We start from the raw sequence: 15419 nt of genomic DNA, 5'->3' as shown, positions 1-15419 counted from the left end.
TTGTAACAGTTGAACCAGCTGTAATGGGTCAGGTTAGTGGTCTCATAGACCACTAGTCTTCAAGTGGTTGTGGATGTGACTTCATAGAATCATAGAAGGTGCTTTTTGATCCTCAGATTCTGGCCGTGTCAGTGAGCTTGACCTCGGTCTGTGAGGAACTTACACCCATCTCCAAATGCTCAGATCCTGATGCTCTCTGCAATAGACCTGAACTAGAATTCTTCAGATGCAGGAAAAAGGCTGCATCTGGATCTGGTCTCTCAATGAGCTATTTTCATTGTTCAGACAAACAAGCTATTTCCTTTTGTGAATCATTCTGGCAATTCCCAGACTTGAGTGCGGTGCAGCTGTGCAGTGCTCTCAGGGCTGAACAGAGCAGGGGATGCTCAAGCTTTACACCTTAGCAAAAGGAACCAGTTTGGGGAGGAAAAGGAAGTAGCAAAGAGAGGGAATCATGCAGGTGGTAGCCATCTGCTATCAGAAATGGAAATTGTCAGCTTTGCAGAGCTTCTCAGTATTATCTTTTGGGAGCAAGACCATCACCATTTTACTAAGAGATCTCGGGCTGTCTTCATCACACTCTATTACTTCTCCTGACAGGGTCCTCTTGGCTGCAGCCTGAAAAGATGTGTCATGACCTTGCTTTGCCTGTGGTATAAATCACCTGAAACCAGCACTGATTTCCATGTCTTGAGTTCTCCAGCTTAAAAAAAAAAAAAAGAAGGGGAAATAAAATTAACTCCCAACGTACTAACTGCTCTCAAGCAATTGTTGTAATTACTAGAATTAATTGTTCTTAACTATTTTCATCTTTTGTCAGGAAAACTTAGCAAGACTTCAGAGAGCATTTGCAAGGAAATGGGAATTCATCTTCATGCAAGCTGAGGCCCAAGTGAAGTGAGTAATTCTGGAGCAGTGAACTGCCCCAGTATCTAGGGCTGCACAGGGAGGGGGACTCCGAGAGTTTCTCTCTTAAAGTCTTCACTGCAGCTAAGCTCAGATGGAACTGGTAAATCATCAGCAGACTGGAAACAATAGAGAGCCAGTTGCTAAGGTTTGTGCCAGAATCTGAAAGACTTGTTTAAATGTCTCTGTGTAGAAATGCCCATCAGGAGTTCCTGAGCCTGAATTTTCCATGCAAGATTGGGCGATTCACTTGCACATTCTGCTTCTACTGTTGGATAGTATTTTTATTTCCCATAAATGGAAAGAACAAAATTTTGATATTGGTCTCTATAACTCGATGCTTGTAAAGTATTTTTAAAATACTGTTATTTAGAAGTGCTTATAAAGGTGCTATTTACAACAGACTGTGTTTTTCTCATTTATAGCAATCCCCAGTCAACTCAGCTGTACCTCTATTTTCTGCACTCCAGTTTATGCTGGATTAACAGTGTGGAGGATTGGGTGCCACTTATGTGAAACTTACTCCAACTAAATAGTGCTTTTGTTTTTTTTTTCCGTCTTCTACTCACAGTTGAAATGCTCATTCTTGTTCACATCTTTCCAAAAACAGTTTGATGTTTTTAGCATGTTGTCATTATTGCTGCAAAATGAGCATTGTCCAGGGTTTGTAGACTAGTGTACCTAACAGCCCGTGTGCCCATTTAGTGCACGTAATCATCTCCTGTAAAACTGGAAGGCTGATGAAGGTGGTGTATAAGAATACAGGGTACCAACGGGCTGTATTAATGGAAAGAATGTGCACTTTTAGCATCAGATGCTAAAAAGTTAAGGGACACTTTTACTTGAGGGGGTGGCTGAGGCATTGGTCTCTATCTTTGATTAACTCGTTGGAATTTTGATTAATTGTAATTATGCACTATTTAAGTATGTGGTAATTATCCTCAAAATAACAAGGCAATTAAGGGATTTTTTTTCTGAAGAGAATACCAGTGTTCTGCTTAGAAGAAAAAATTGGAAGTTACACTAGCAGTTGTACTTTCATTTACTTAAAGGTTTGTTGCCAAAAGGGAAAAAATCTCAGTCAAAACAAAATTCTGCATTCCATTTACAGCATAAATTATTTCCTAAGAAAGAAATTTTAATTTCAGATTTTTACAGGGTCAGCACTGCATACTCATCTTTTCATGGAGAAAAAATGGACTAGAATTCACAATGCAGTGCTTGGCGGTGTATTGACTAAAACAGAGAACAAAGCAAAACATCTAAAAGCATTTCTCCTGGTTTTGCGTTCTGTGTTTGCTCCTCAGCTCGGTACAGTGAAGTGGTGTCTGGTGGCTGCTCATGCTGAGCTGGTTTCTTTTATCTCAGCCAGCTCCAAAATGCGCTGGACTCAAGGATTTTGTGAGGAGGGAAGGGGTGTTCAGATGCATTAGCCTCAGTCCCCAGTTTCCTTGGTACACTTCTAGCACAGACTCAGCTGAGAATCACTGCCTCTCCTAAAGAAAGACAAGAGAGGTGAGAACCTGATTGTCAGAAGCTGTAGCTTGCTTGTGCTTTCTCTCACTGCTGTCATTATCCTAGGTGGCAGCAGTGCAAGAAGTCAGCACGGGGATGCTGTCAGCCTCTCGAGCCTGGTCTGGAGGCAAGGGTGTCATCTGGGTTTACACAGGGTTCCTCCTCTTTGGGTGTCATCTGTCTTTATGCAGGCAGGTCCTACAAGCTGATGGTGACTGTGCTGTGCTCACGTGTAGAGCTGAGCATCAGACATGAATTGCTAGATGCTGCTGAGAGGTACAGGTACAGCTGCTTTGAACAACCTCCAGTGGCCTGTGATGTGTATGCTTTGAGTGAATCAATTTATCGGCTACATGATGGCTGAAATTAGTGACTTACACCCATGCCAACCCCATCACATATCTCCAGATGAGTGCTGGCTTGCACAACACTGTCAGTGAGCTGGGCCCTGTCACTCACACTGTCACCCCACACTGCCAGCACCAGGGCAGATGGAGCCACTCTGTTGGAATCTCCAGGCACAGCGACCACCAGTGTTGCCTGTGCTGTTACTGCTCAGGGGCCTTGGGCAGCTGCCTCATAGGAGTCTGTGATCATAGCAGTGAGGTCTCTGGGTGCAGCAGGACCTTCTGAGGTGGCCCTTCAGCCTGCAGGAGAGAGATGCCCAGAGATACAGGCCAGATGATGCTGACGGAGCCAAAGCTAAATGGTCTGGGAAGAGAGCATCAGGAAAGGAAGCTTTTCTCACCAGGTGGAAAACAAACAAACAAACAAACATATGTTAAGATAAATTTTCCATCTTAATAGGAAAAGTCCTCTTGACACACATTGCAGTAAACATCCATGATGTTTTGCTCATGATGTATGGACTTGGAAGTCAGAGTATAACGTTTCTATACCAAAAAAAAAATAGAGAGAGAGAGAGATTTCTGAACATTTTTGTCACTGAGTTAAAACTCTAGCTAGAAAATGTAACAAGGAAAAAATAGTTGTGTGGTAACTTGTGTGTTTATGCACACAAGTTTGTTTTTTTGTTGTTTTGTTTTTTTTTCAGAATTGACAGGAAAAAGGACAAAACAGAAAGGAAAATTTTGGACAGCCAGGAGAGAGCATTCTGGGATGTGCACAGGCCTGTGGTAAAGCCTTTCTTAAATGATCAGTTTTAATTCATTTAACACTGTGCCGTGAATTGCACAGTGATATTGTCTTTAAGGTCACTGTATGGATTTTCCTCACAATTTAGAACAGGCTTATACAAGAGTATCTCAGACATTATTGGTTTGTGCATGCTTGGAACCATTGACTCAGAAATATATTATAAATATCAAGTATTGAAGATCTTTTTTTGTGCGGGTGGAAGAAAAGCAGTTTGTCACAGACTTCCTAGAAAAAGCTCTCCTCTTAGCTGAGGCATTTCTGCTTGGTGCTGAAGTTAGAAGTAAATGGATTTGATGCTGAGATGCCAACTTTGGGTACGTGCACTCTCTTGTTTAGAAAGCATAATCTATGAGTGCAAACATAAGGAAAGAATTTTGGACAAGATCTAAACTCTATTTTAGGTAGGTCAGGAAGCATGCAGACTGTAAGCAGAAGACACTAATGTGATACCCATCTCCTTTAACTGTCTCTTTTCAGCCGGGCTGTGTGAACACCACAGAAATGGACATTAGAAAGTGTCGTCGTATGAAAAACCCACAGAAGGTGAAAAAGGTCAGCGTGAGTTTCTGGTTTTCTTTCATTTTTTTTTTAACATCAGTCATTCTTGACACCTAGAGTACATCAGACTTTCCCAATAGAAATCAAAAGACGGGTTTGGCAAATGTCAGTTCTGTTTTGATTTAATTGGTGAATTTACTATTGCAGTTTTAGCAACAGATGTCTACTGTCTCTACATTCCCATAAAAATAAAATCAGTTGGCAAAAACACTTGGGTCACATTTTTCAGAAGTTATTTGGACACAGGTTTTTCAGAGTGCTTTATGTGCTTTAATAATCTCAAAGGCTTGATCATTTGCAGCTTGGATTCTCTTGACTTCCAGCAAGTTCTTACTCTTATGTGTTTTTATTAGTTTTAGAGGTGAAATTAGACTGCTAAATTCCATTGGTAGTTAAATTTCAGCAGAGATATTCACCCATCTCTTTTGAACATAAATTAAAAAGCAAAAATACTAAATAACAGGACAGTTGATATTACTTTCAGTGTAAGTCTCTGTCCTGAAAACAAATGGCTACAAGTCAATCTTCAGGTTCGTGTGAACTTGAGCGATTGACACCTGGTTAAAGCTCTTTCTTTGATATGTAGTTTTATGACAAGAAATTCAAGTGAGTGGGAGAAAATGAAAGAAAAGGGTTGGATTCTAGTACATTTTTTCTGCACTTACTTCGCCACAGCAATCATTCACAGCATTCCTCTTGCAAATACAACAGACACAGCCCTCAGAGCTCCTAAAAATGATCAGCTGTATTTTAGTATTTAAGATAAGCTCCTTTTTCAGTAAATCCTGTGAAGCACCCCTATAGATTGCAGCAGCACAGAGTGGACACCTCATATGCAACAGGGGAAGGTCTCAGGTGAGAGTGTTTTGCTGGAAAGCAAGCTGTGCAGGAAGCTCTGAGCACACCGCTGGCGTGCCTACAGACATCCCAAATGCAGGCATCTGCAGCACAGTCAGATCTGTCAGTTTTGCTCCCGGCTGAATGATTGTTTACCTGTGTGGGGAAAAAAAAATGTAGGAAATTGTTGGCTTATTACCTTACTGTTTTGCATACTGCACTTCTCTTTGCATAACAGAGAAAAAGCTCTCATATATTCTGTTTGTTTGCTGGTTCCTTGCAGTCAGTGTATGGGGTTACAGAGGAATCTCAGCCCCAAAGCCCTGTTCATGTGCCCTCCCAACCCATACGCAAAACTACAAAAGAGGATTTCCGGAAACAAGTAAGTAGATGTCTATGCAGCAGTTCAGTTGTTCTGAGAGCTGGGTGCATCTGGAACAGTCAGGCAGTTGTTTTCTGCTTAAATAAAAAAAAAGAACATTTAACATTGTAGAGATATCAGCAGAAACCACCATTGGTTTAACTATGCTTGATCCTCACTTCCTTTATGTCAAGCAGTAAGTATTTAAAGATGTGTATTAACTGAGCAGTGCAGTTATGGGCAACACTAACCTTCTGATTACTTACTTTGTGGGCCAGTAGGCAGATTAATTTCCATCCACCGAGAATGCCTGAAAAGTGGGCACTGACAAAGGCTAGAGAAGCTGGCACAGCCAGAACACAGACATGGTGCTTTTGGGAAACTGGGAAAAAGTTATTTGTAGAATGGCTCTGAGGAATTGACCTGAGGAAAGGACTGAATCATGGGTTCTTGCCCCTCCATGGGGAGCTCTCGCTCAAAATTGCTCTCCTGCAAGAAACAGCTCTCGCTGAAGTATGGGCAGGAACTGCTGGGTCAGCTTTTTAGTAAAGACGGCATTAAACATGTTTCTTAGGCAGCCAGTTTTAGACTGATCTTCTGAACTAAGACTGAACACTACATCTCTTGAGCTTTTTCCGTCATAGGCAATATGGACTGCAGAGTATGTGAAGAACTACTTTATAGCACAGTACAAATGTACTTTGAAACCTTTATTTTCTTGGTTAGAGAAATGAAAGTGTGTGTTATAAAATAAGGATCACATTGCACTCTGAGTTGTCTAGGAACCTCAGCTCCAAATATGTCTTTCCTACTTTTAATTATTTCTTCTGAAGCTCCCCCTGGGACTTTGCTACATGAAATGGAGACTCCTGATGGAAGCAGCTAGTAAGCTGCTTCTATTACCTGGGGGAGGGTCCCATTTCTTTCTGAGTTACTTTCAAGCTGTTTGGAATGAGAAATCAATAGTGTGTTGGGATGTGATCAATGCATGCTGTGGAGCTCCTGGATTGTTAATGCCCTTGTCATCTCTCTCCTCAGATAACTTTTCTGAACCTGCAGATAGACAGGCATTGTTTAAAGATGTCCAAAGTAGCAGAAAGGTGAGTGTCCCCAAGTATGTGATTTTTCATTACTTCTTCATCTCAAATTTAGCATTTCTAGAAATAGCAAGTAGGCAGGGATGCACAAAGGCTCGTTCCATTTCCGAGCAGTGAATTCTTTTCCCTCCTCGTCCAGACATGCTGCTTGTCTGCTGACCACTGACATTTGATATTTGCCCTTCTGCCACTAAGAAAAAGTGAGTGAAAAAGGAGAATGTTGTACTGTAAAAGCAAGAGAAATGTGATCACAATGGAAAGAAAAATGGAAAGAACCATTGCAGGGCATTCATTTCCTACATCGCTAAAGTCTGGTGTTTACTTAAAAAAAAGTCATTCTTCTTCCAGTTGAAAAGCATTCAATTTTTACTTTCTGGATGAACTCTGAGTGCTCCTCTCCTGTTAGACTGACAAATCTATGTGGAGGGCACTGTGTTTGCATCTTGTTGCATGTGATGTTTGCATTCATGCTGGGATTCATTTGTGCTGGGGTTGTAGGGCCAGTTTCTGCCCCCAGTTATGCATGTGAAACCCTATGGAAAGTACTAGGTTTGTATCTGGACTACTCAAGGCAATGTTATGAAGAGGTGGATTTCTCATAGAGGCATATCAAGACACAGTTTGACTGCAGAAAATTGAGTCCATGTAGGAAAGTATGAACAAGTAAAGAACAAGCTCAAATTTAGCTTCCTGAGAGTGACAGCTCCTTTACTCAGATACTTGTAAGCTATGCACGTTTTCAGTGGAATTGCTGTGACAAATGTACGGATCAGCATGCTTTTCTGTAACATCACTTTCAGAGCAAAGCTGTCTTGAACATGATGGGCATGACAAGGGATGGCTCTTTCTGGAGAAATAACAGGAATTTTTACTTAAACAAATTAAAAAGAGATTTCACTATGAAATTTTGTGCTTTGCAGTACTTGCTGCTGTAATTAGCGTGTGTACACTAAACCAGGCAAATTAAATGGCAGGAGCTCAACAGAAAGTTCCTACTGGCTCATAATGGATGCTGGATGTTGTGTTGAGGGACATGGTTTAGTGGGAGCTGTTGGGAATAGGTGAATGGTTGGACTGGATGATCTTTTAGGTCTTTTCCAACCTTGGTGATTCTATGATTCTCTAATGTTTATCAATTTAAATTAAAGTTTATCCAGTTAAAAAGAAAATATTCAGAGTCTTTCTGAAATCCTTCGCCCACTATTTTACACCTTTGAAATTAGCACATTCACATTTATGTTTTGGGCTTTCTGGTTCTGTTCTGATAATTTTGTGTTTTACCAAAAATTCTCATTATATACTGAATTTACTTACGGTGACCTTAATGTACTGTGACAGTAATAATTTCCAGGCTGGTAATTTACAGACAAGCAGATGTGTTTTGCTTGAGTTTTTTCTGGGTTGGTATTTATTCAATAAGATGGTCTCAATAAAACTCACTGACTGTGAACATCAGGTCCTGTCCACATAGCACACCTGTTGTTCAAGTTATACTGCCATGATAAATATGTCATTGTCAATGCCAGAAGAAAAATCTGTTAGTTTTCAGTAGAACTGGACAAAAAACAATTTTCTTGGTCTGGAGGGACTGTGGATGACAGTGCTGCTGGAGAGCCCCAGGCTGTGGTGGGGCTTGGCACAAGGGGCGGCAAGGAAGGCCCTGGAGGGGCTCAGCAGTGATGGGGGTGGGTGAGAGAGAATGAGTTTGTGTGGCCTAAGTTGACCTGTTGCCTGAAATGAAGCCTGTGTTGCCTGAAGACTGTGTGTGAAACACTGAATGTGTGCTCCAAGAGCAGATGTGCTGAGTAAGGAGGTGCTGTTAGTAGTAGCAAGGCACTTCTCAGGTTGGGCTCTGCTTTTAAGACTGAGGCATCCCTCAGCTGCTCCAGGAACACAGGGAACAGTTTTTCTACTTCCAAATCCTTTTTCCTCTCTTGGGACATGAACACTGTTGGTTTTAGGATCTGGCAAGGACATTTGACAACTCTCTAGTAAAACTGTGAATAAATTGTACCTACTGTTTTTCCTGACCTTGTCAGGCAGTGCTGATGCAATCCCAGTACATGTGGCATTACGGAAATGGCTGAGGAAAGCCCGAACACCTTCCTATCAAAAGTAATCTTGGTTACCTAAATGAGAATGTGTCACGAACCTGTGTTATCCTCTCAACCACCTGAAGTTGCTGTGAAGGCTCAGCAGGGCCACCTGATAGTGAGATAGACAGATTCTCAGTGCAAGCTCTGCCCCCTTCCATGAACTCTTAACCATCACCTCTTCTGCCAAAATGACACAGCATCACCTGAAAAGCCAAAAGCCCAGGTTTACCTTTTGGCAGAAACACTTTCCCTTAGGATTCCCACTGCCTGTAGCCTTGTACAGACAATGAGGCCATAATTCAGCTCCTGTCATTATACTGAATCAGCAACACGCATTTAGCAAATCGACCCTTATTTCATCTACTTTTTCCCCTCTGATGCCACCTTATTATTTTGTTACAAGCAATTCAAGTTTCACAGCATATACCTCCTGATTTATCCTCTGTGTTGGTTTTTGTTGGCTTTTTATGTTTTATTTTTTTAACCACCCCTCTCTCTCATTGATGTCTCTGGGATTGCTGCTCTCTGAAATTGGACGCTGCTCCCTCCTCCAACCCTTGACCCACAACAGTCGTGAAATGTAATTAATGAAATGAGATGAGACAGCCCTGAGTGCCCTGAGGGGCAGTGGGAACCTGCTGTGGTTACAAAAGTGTATGATTTTAATGCCTCATGATAAGAGCTAGGACAAACAAAAAGAAGTAATTATTGTAGGGCAGGTCAGGGAAAGTTTCTGCCTTTTGTGACCCATGGTTTCACAGGGTATTTTCCTTCTCCTGTCTTTTGAAGGTGTGGAAGACCCAAAGGTAACACTTAGCATGGACAATCACAGTGAAAATAGATTAGTTTTCAGTATGGTGAGACTCAATTAACTTATTTAATTAGTTGGCAGACTGAAGCAGAAAAAGGAAAAAGTGCCCTGGAGTATTTCGAGTATAGACTGGGACAAATTTCTTTTGATATTTTCACTGCCTACCTTTCATAAAATTGCCACCTAGTCCCAACCCCAATGGAATGCCCAATGGAATGCAAGCAGACATGGGCCTTTTCACAGGCAGCTCTTAGGATTTGAGGCTGTGTGCTTTTTCTAGGCTTGAAGCAGACCAGCATAAAAGCCAGGTGCTTATTCAATACCTGTATAGTTTACTTCATTTTACATTAATGATTATAAACTAACTACACTGAGTACATTGCAGTGTCACTGTGCTAACTGATACACTGGCAAAACAAAATTTCCTATATGCTGAAGATCTGATGCTTAGGACTGTGATCCTCTGAGACTTAATTGTGTTAGCTACAGTGCATGACAGTATTTTGATGAGTTACTTGCAATGCTTAAAGCAGTGAGTACAAAAGGCCTTGCAAAAAAAAAAAAAAAAAAGGGAAGGGGGGAATAGCAGCATGCAACAAATGTGGAGGACATGTGCTTCAGAGTCACGTTGCTGTCTGTGGGAAGTCCTACCATATCAGTTCACTTGCTGCCACATCAGGCTGTCTGTAGGCATCTCCGCAGAACCAACCTTGAGGAAACCTTGAGTGAACTGGTGAGTGTTGCAGAGAAATCCTTGCATGCACCCTTCCAGGAAAAAGGGGCTGTTGTGTGCGAGTACTAAGAACCACTCTGATCCAAACATGGAAAAAAAGCCCTTCAACAAGAGGGGGAGGGAGGCGCAGAGAGAAAACCTATATCTCTCATACATGACTGAGTATTCAGGCTTTGTCTTTATCTTCTTCTTTTTTACTTTTTTTTAATGTCAGTTTAATAGCGTACACAGAGCAGTATGTGGAATATGACCCTTTTATCACTCCTGCTGAGCCTTCTAACCCCTGGATAAGTGATGATGCAGCTTTGTGGGACATTGAAATGAGGTAAGATTTGGCAGTTTTAGGTAATGTTAGAGTTGTCTTGCCATTTTATTGGCTTGCTTTTCCTATGGCTGTTGGGATACGAAGTTTCATCTCTGAATCTTCACATGATACACTCACATAACTGAAGTTAAACAGAATGGTGTAGTTTATTATTTCTGTGGTTTATATAGCCCTTTCACTTCCATGTGCTCAGTTTGCATTACTGTGTAAGTTAGGGTGATTTCATGCCCCTACAGGGCATGTCTGGGCTTGGTTCTTAGAGCCCACTAGTACAATATACCTCTGCAAGATCCTTGTTCCAACACACCTCCTTTGACCCTTGAGAGCCTGCTCTTAGGTCCTCCCCAAATTGCAGAACCCCGTGCAAGATGCCACTGCTGTACAGGACACGTTGAGTAATAGCAAGATGCTGTCACTCACCATGCCACCTTCATTGCTCACTCAGAGCATCCTTTGGCAGATGGCTGCAAATGCTGTGCAGCTTTTCCTGAAGCAGAGCTGCTGCTGTTGTTCAGTGTCAAACAGAACTGGGAGTTCATTTTAGCAAATCTTTGAGAAAAAGAATGGCAAATCTAATACTATCTGTTCTTAAATCATCATGTAAATTTTGAGATGCTGCCAGCTTAGGAGAGCCAGTTCACCATGAATCAATATTCCTGGAAAAGGGCAAGTTATTTCTCTGTGTAAAAACACATGTGATGTGGGATGTGAAAGGTGTTGTCCCCTGCTTCTCTGAAAGTCACAGAAGCTGGTAATTAGTTCCCTGGTCTCTGCCTCTTTTCATATAAAATCAATATTTTGGATTTCTTTTTCAGTCAGTTTCTCTCAATTTCTCCATCCTCCCTAGTAGGGTTACAGATGCAACCCCTGCAAAATACTACTCTGGAGGAGCTCCACCCACACTGTAATCCAGACATCATTACTTCTGGGTCTGTTGAGGTGGCTGGATACCCTTGAAAATATTTCTGTGTCCCCAAGGAATATAATCAACCTAATGTTTTGGACTTATTAAGAACTAGAGTAAAAGCTTTGTTTCTGTTATGATTTCAGAGTTACGAAAGTGATTCTCCTGCTGTATTGTTGTGAGATGAGAGAACAAACATCTTTGTATTTTCATTTTATTCTCTATAGCAAGATACCTCCTTGTGTCTGCATCTAGTTGCAACTTGCATGAATAATTAAATGATTCCCAAAAGCTCTGGTAGCCCTTATGCTGCCTGCAAGGCTGTTTCTTGTGTCAGGAAAGCAGAGCCCCTGTTCAGAGAAACTAAGCCCCTTTCCTTTCTAATGGCAAAGCCAGCTTCTGAGCAGGGTCAGCGCTGTGCAACTCATCCTTCGTGGCACTGGGGAAATGTCTCAGAAAGGCTTCTGTCTTAGACAGCACTTTGGCCTTTTCAGTCTGTGCAGCAGCAAGCAGAGCAGCTTCTGATTTCCGGAATCATCAGGAAATTGCCTGAACTCGGCTGGTGCATAGCTCTGCACCAGCACAGCTCTCATGTCCCCATGTCCAGTGTGGCTCTCTCAGCAGAGGAGGAGCCAGCCCCAGTGCTCTGTGCCTCGAGTGAGGACATGCCCATCAGTGTTGCTTAGTCTCCATAGCAAGAGGAAATCAAAGTGGGCATTTTATTTACCCCCATGGCTTGTTTGTCTTCAGCACAGATCGCCACTGTCCCCTAAGGCTCCAGGATTAGGAATCACTGTGGACATGACAAGACATATAGTTTAATAGATACGTACTGTTTACAATGGCTCTACTGTCACAAATGTGAGCAGCTGAGCTGTGTTTTAATGGTTGTCTCATAGTATGATGCCATCACACCAGAAGCTTTCAAACACTTTGTGAGCCCAAATTACTCTCTGATGTAGGCTGTCTTGTGGGATCCTCATAATTCCTAGGCAGTGCCTCTCCCAATAGGCATCTCTGCAACATGTCTGGCAATTCAAACAACAGCTTATGTAAGCAGGATTGTATTAAGAAATAATATAGCAGAAAGCTTGTCAGAGAATTTGGGTGCCTCCACATCTCAGTGTCCCAGCTGAGAGTATGACTGTCATGGAGGGGAAGAGAGGGTTGCTTTTACGTCTTGCAAGACTTAGGTACCCAAAAGTCAGAGGCAGTGAAAAATACAAGATCACAAAGCAGTAATCATTTCTTAAAAATCTTGTCCTCTTTGCTTCTCAGTTTGAAGGCAGTTCCAGGTTAGCAGCCAGTACTGTGTGGGATATAGGGTGATGCTCTGGAGCTTGCCGATAGCCCAGAGAACATTGCTGGCACATTTCTTTCTGCCTTGACATAAAACGAATGGTTCTTTATGCGAAGTGTACAAGAAGTCTCCCTTATTCACTTTCTCTCTCATTTTGCCATATAAGCAGCACCCAAATCGTATTAGCAGCACAATCGTATTAAATATGACCCTGGTCTTTATAGCTCCTTCTTGTGTGTTGTTTGCTATCTTGTATATCTGGAAATTCTTAAGGAAACAGCCACCGTCTCCTTGTCTGATAATTTTTTTCCCTTTGCTGCTTAACAGGAACAGCAGCAGCTGCTGGGACAGCAGGCAGAAATGCACATTCCATCTGTTTTTCCCCTCTCTCTCCAAACAGCAAAGAACCTAGTCAGCAGCGTGTGAAAAGATGGGGCTTCTCCATGGATGAGGTGCTGAAGGACCCAGTAGGACGAGACCAATTCCTTCGTTTCCTGGAATCAGAATTCAGCTCAGAAAATCTCAGGTGAAACCATTTTTCACTTGAACTAAATAAACAGGGCTAATCATCCTCTCTTGCATAGGTGAAATGCAGTGCTTGGTCTGTGCTGAACTTCTGAAAACACCAATTTGAGTAATGCTGAGAATGGCAAGGTCTGGCCTGTAGCACTGCTACAAATACCTGCATTAGAATGATATAAGTAATCCCAGGAGCAGTGTTTAGCAGAGTCAGTGTTGTCAAGTATAACATTCATAGGTTTGCAGAGTTGAAATTTTGTGATGAGACATGGCTTGTAAGTCCCTTAATGATACACAGAATTTGTGCATGTGTTTGTGGCAGGGGTCGTGTGGAGAAAATACGGGGTGATGTTCATGTGGCCAAAAGCTGTTGCTTTCACTCAGCAAAACAGGTTTGCATTTGGTACTTCGAATTCTGGTGTCTCTTAACTATTTGAGAGCTTGACTCTCACTATATTAGAGTTCTCTTCTGTGGGTGTTCTAGGTGCATTCTGGCTTCCTTCACTGTGAAGAAGGTGAAACTTGTAGTATGAAACATGTTGTAGATATTGATGTAGACACTGTGGCACAATTCTGCTGCTTCAACTACAGCAGGAAAAGGCAGCAGGAGTAAGTTGCCAATTTTGGTGGGCCAGCACTCGGTGGTGCTGGCATCAGGGCAAGCTGATGCCAAAGTCAAAGTCTGAATTGGTGGTACGGTGTCAGTGTGCACTCCTGTGCTCTCTTTGTTGCTATTAGCACAGGAGATGTCCTCTTCCAATAGGCCACAAAGGTATCTGGCAGATGCAGACAAAGTGCTCCCAGTTTTACTGTCAGACTCATACCTGTTCAAATGATGAAGAAATCTGCCACCAGCTGAACGTGCAGTTGGTCTGGTTTCGTGCCTTTGCTGGCTATGACAAGCTTTGGTGATGCTCTCAGTTTATACCAATTCAGAACTTAATTGCACAGTCTTGAAATTTATGTTTTGTTAAACTTCCTTCACTTCAATGCATTAGTAAAGCATATGAACAATTGCCGCTTTATTGCTGTCTGCTAGCTTGTGAAATCTGAAAGTGAAATTTCCCAGAAAGTGACTTTAAATGACATTGGAACTGACTGTCATATTTATCGTATTTGCTTGCCCAGGGAGAAATACAAAAAGCATGGCAGTAGCAAAACAGTGAAAAATCAATGTGCTTTTATGTTAGTGATTTTTAAGAACTTGAAAGTTATTTTTAAGATAAATGGGGAAGTGTTGGTAAATTACATAAATGAACTTGACACTGTATTGCTGAACAGGTATATTGCTGAACAGGTACTGAACTTGTATGTGCTTAATGACTGAACTTATGTATGTTGGTGCTCATTTGCAATTAAATTGTAGTGATGAAGTGCAAAATTAATATACTATATTGAAATGCTCCTCAAATGTGTTTCCTAAAATATATTTGGGGTTGCACTAATGAAATCTAGCAGGTTTTACCACTAGTGGTTGTCCCCCAGGTGCATCCTATTCAAACAGGTCGTGAAATTTTCATTATTACAAAGCAAGCATTTACCTTTCTCAGTCAATCAGAGGTGCTCCTCCTGCGGATATGCATTCTTGTTGGTTATGAGAAAGCCTGTAGCCATGGGAAGTTGCAAATTAGTGGCTGTGATAGAGAGGTTAAATCCCACATCCTTTCTGGAAGACTCTGGTATCATCATTAGTTAATATTATATCATTACTTTTATTCTTATGGTGTCATTATCATGCTACTGGCTAATGTGGCATCATTGTGACCTAATACTGGATCAGTTTGGTAGACCTGCTTGGGGCTGTAAATAATAACCAACAGGACATGAAGGTAGAAGTATTCATAAAGAAAGCTGGGACAGGATGGATTGTTAAATGCTAAGAAGCAAAAGGTGGCTCCCTAAGGTTCAGGTGTGGCAGAGAAAGCTCCTGAATCCTCATTAAGTGTATATGGTAGAAAGGAAATCAACTGCTGGATGCTTAAACATGCAAGCAGGGTTTAAGTTAATGCTCACCATCAAGGCTGGAACCTGTCTCACCTAGGCAGTCAGCTTGATAGCACATGCTTTCTTCTGTCATCCAGTACCAAGGCTCCTTTTAGTGTGAGAGAAGAGGAGCTGAAGAGGAGTCAGTGGATCACCAGAGAAGGATTCATTTCAGCTTTAAGTGAAAACAAATCTAAAAGCAACTAAATTACACCATAAAGCTTTCTCATTTTCCAATATCTTGGAATTTCCAATTCGCCTGAGACGAATCCAAGTGACAGTGTCTGCATGGTAGGCAGCTATGGATAAGTGAGAT

General features: G+C 41.8%; 1 protein-coding gene across 5 annotated transcripts in view; it reads left to right on the top strand.

Annotated features, from left to right (window-relative positions):
• Positions 1–15419, top strand: part of RGS6 (regulator of G protein signaling 6) — a gene marked incomplete at both ends in the record, with an annotated part of 219635 nt that overhangs the window by 170672 nt on the left and 33544 nt on the right. For 2 of the 5 annotated variants that reach the window (XM_079537342.1, XM_079537341.1), the window contains 7 exons: positions 821–897; positions 3476–3557; positions 4057–4131; positions 5258–5356; positions 6374–6435; positions 10287–10397; positions 13002–13127. In XM_079537342.1, the coding sequence (XP_079393468.1) occupies positions 821–897; positions 3476–3557; positions 4057–4131; positions 5258–5356; positions 6374–6435; positions 10287–10397; positions 13002–13127 (632 nt within the window). The remainder of the gene's footprint in view (positions 1–820; positions 898–3475; positions 3558–4056; positions 4132–5257; positions 5357–6373; positions 6436–10286; positions 10398–13001; positions 13128–15419) is intronic. The other 3 variants (XM_079537344.1, XM_079537343.1, XM_079537345.1) reach the window with 2 other exon arrangements.

This window comes from Tetrao urogallus, assembly GCF_951394365.1.
Source record: "Tetrao urogallus genome assembly, chromosome: 6".
NCBI lineage: Eukaryota > Metazoa > Chordata > Aves > Galliformes > Phasianidae > Tetrao > Tetrao urogallus.
Note: the sequence above shows the minus strand (reverse complement) of the source record. Positions and strands in the feature narration are given on the sequence as shown.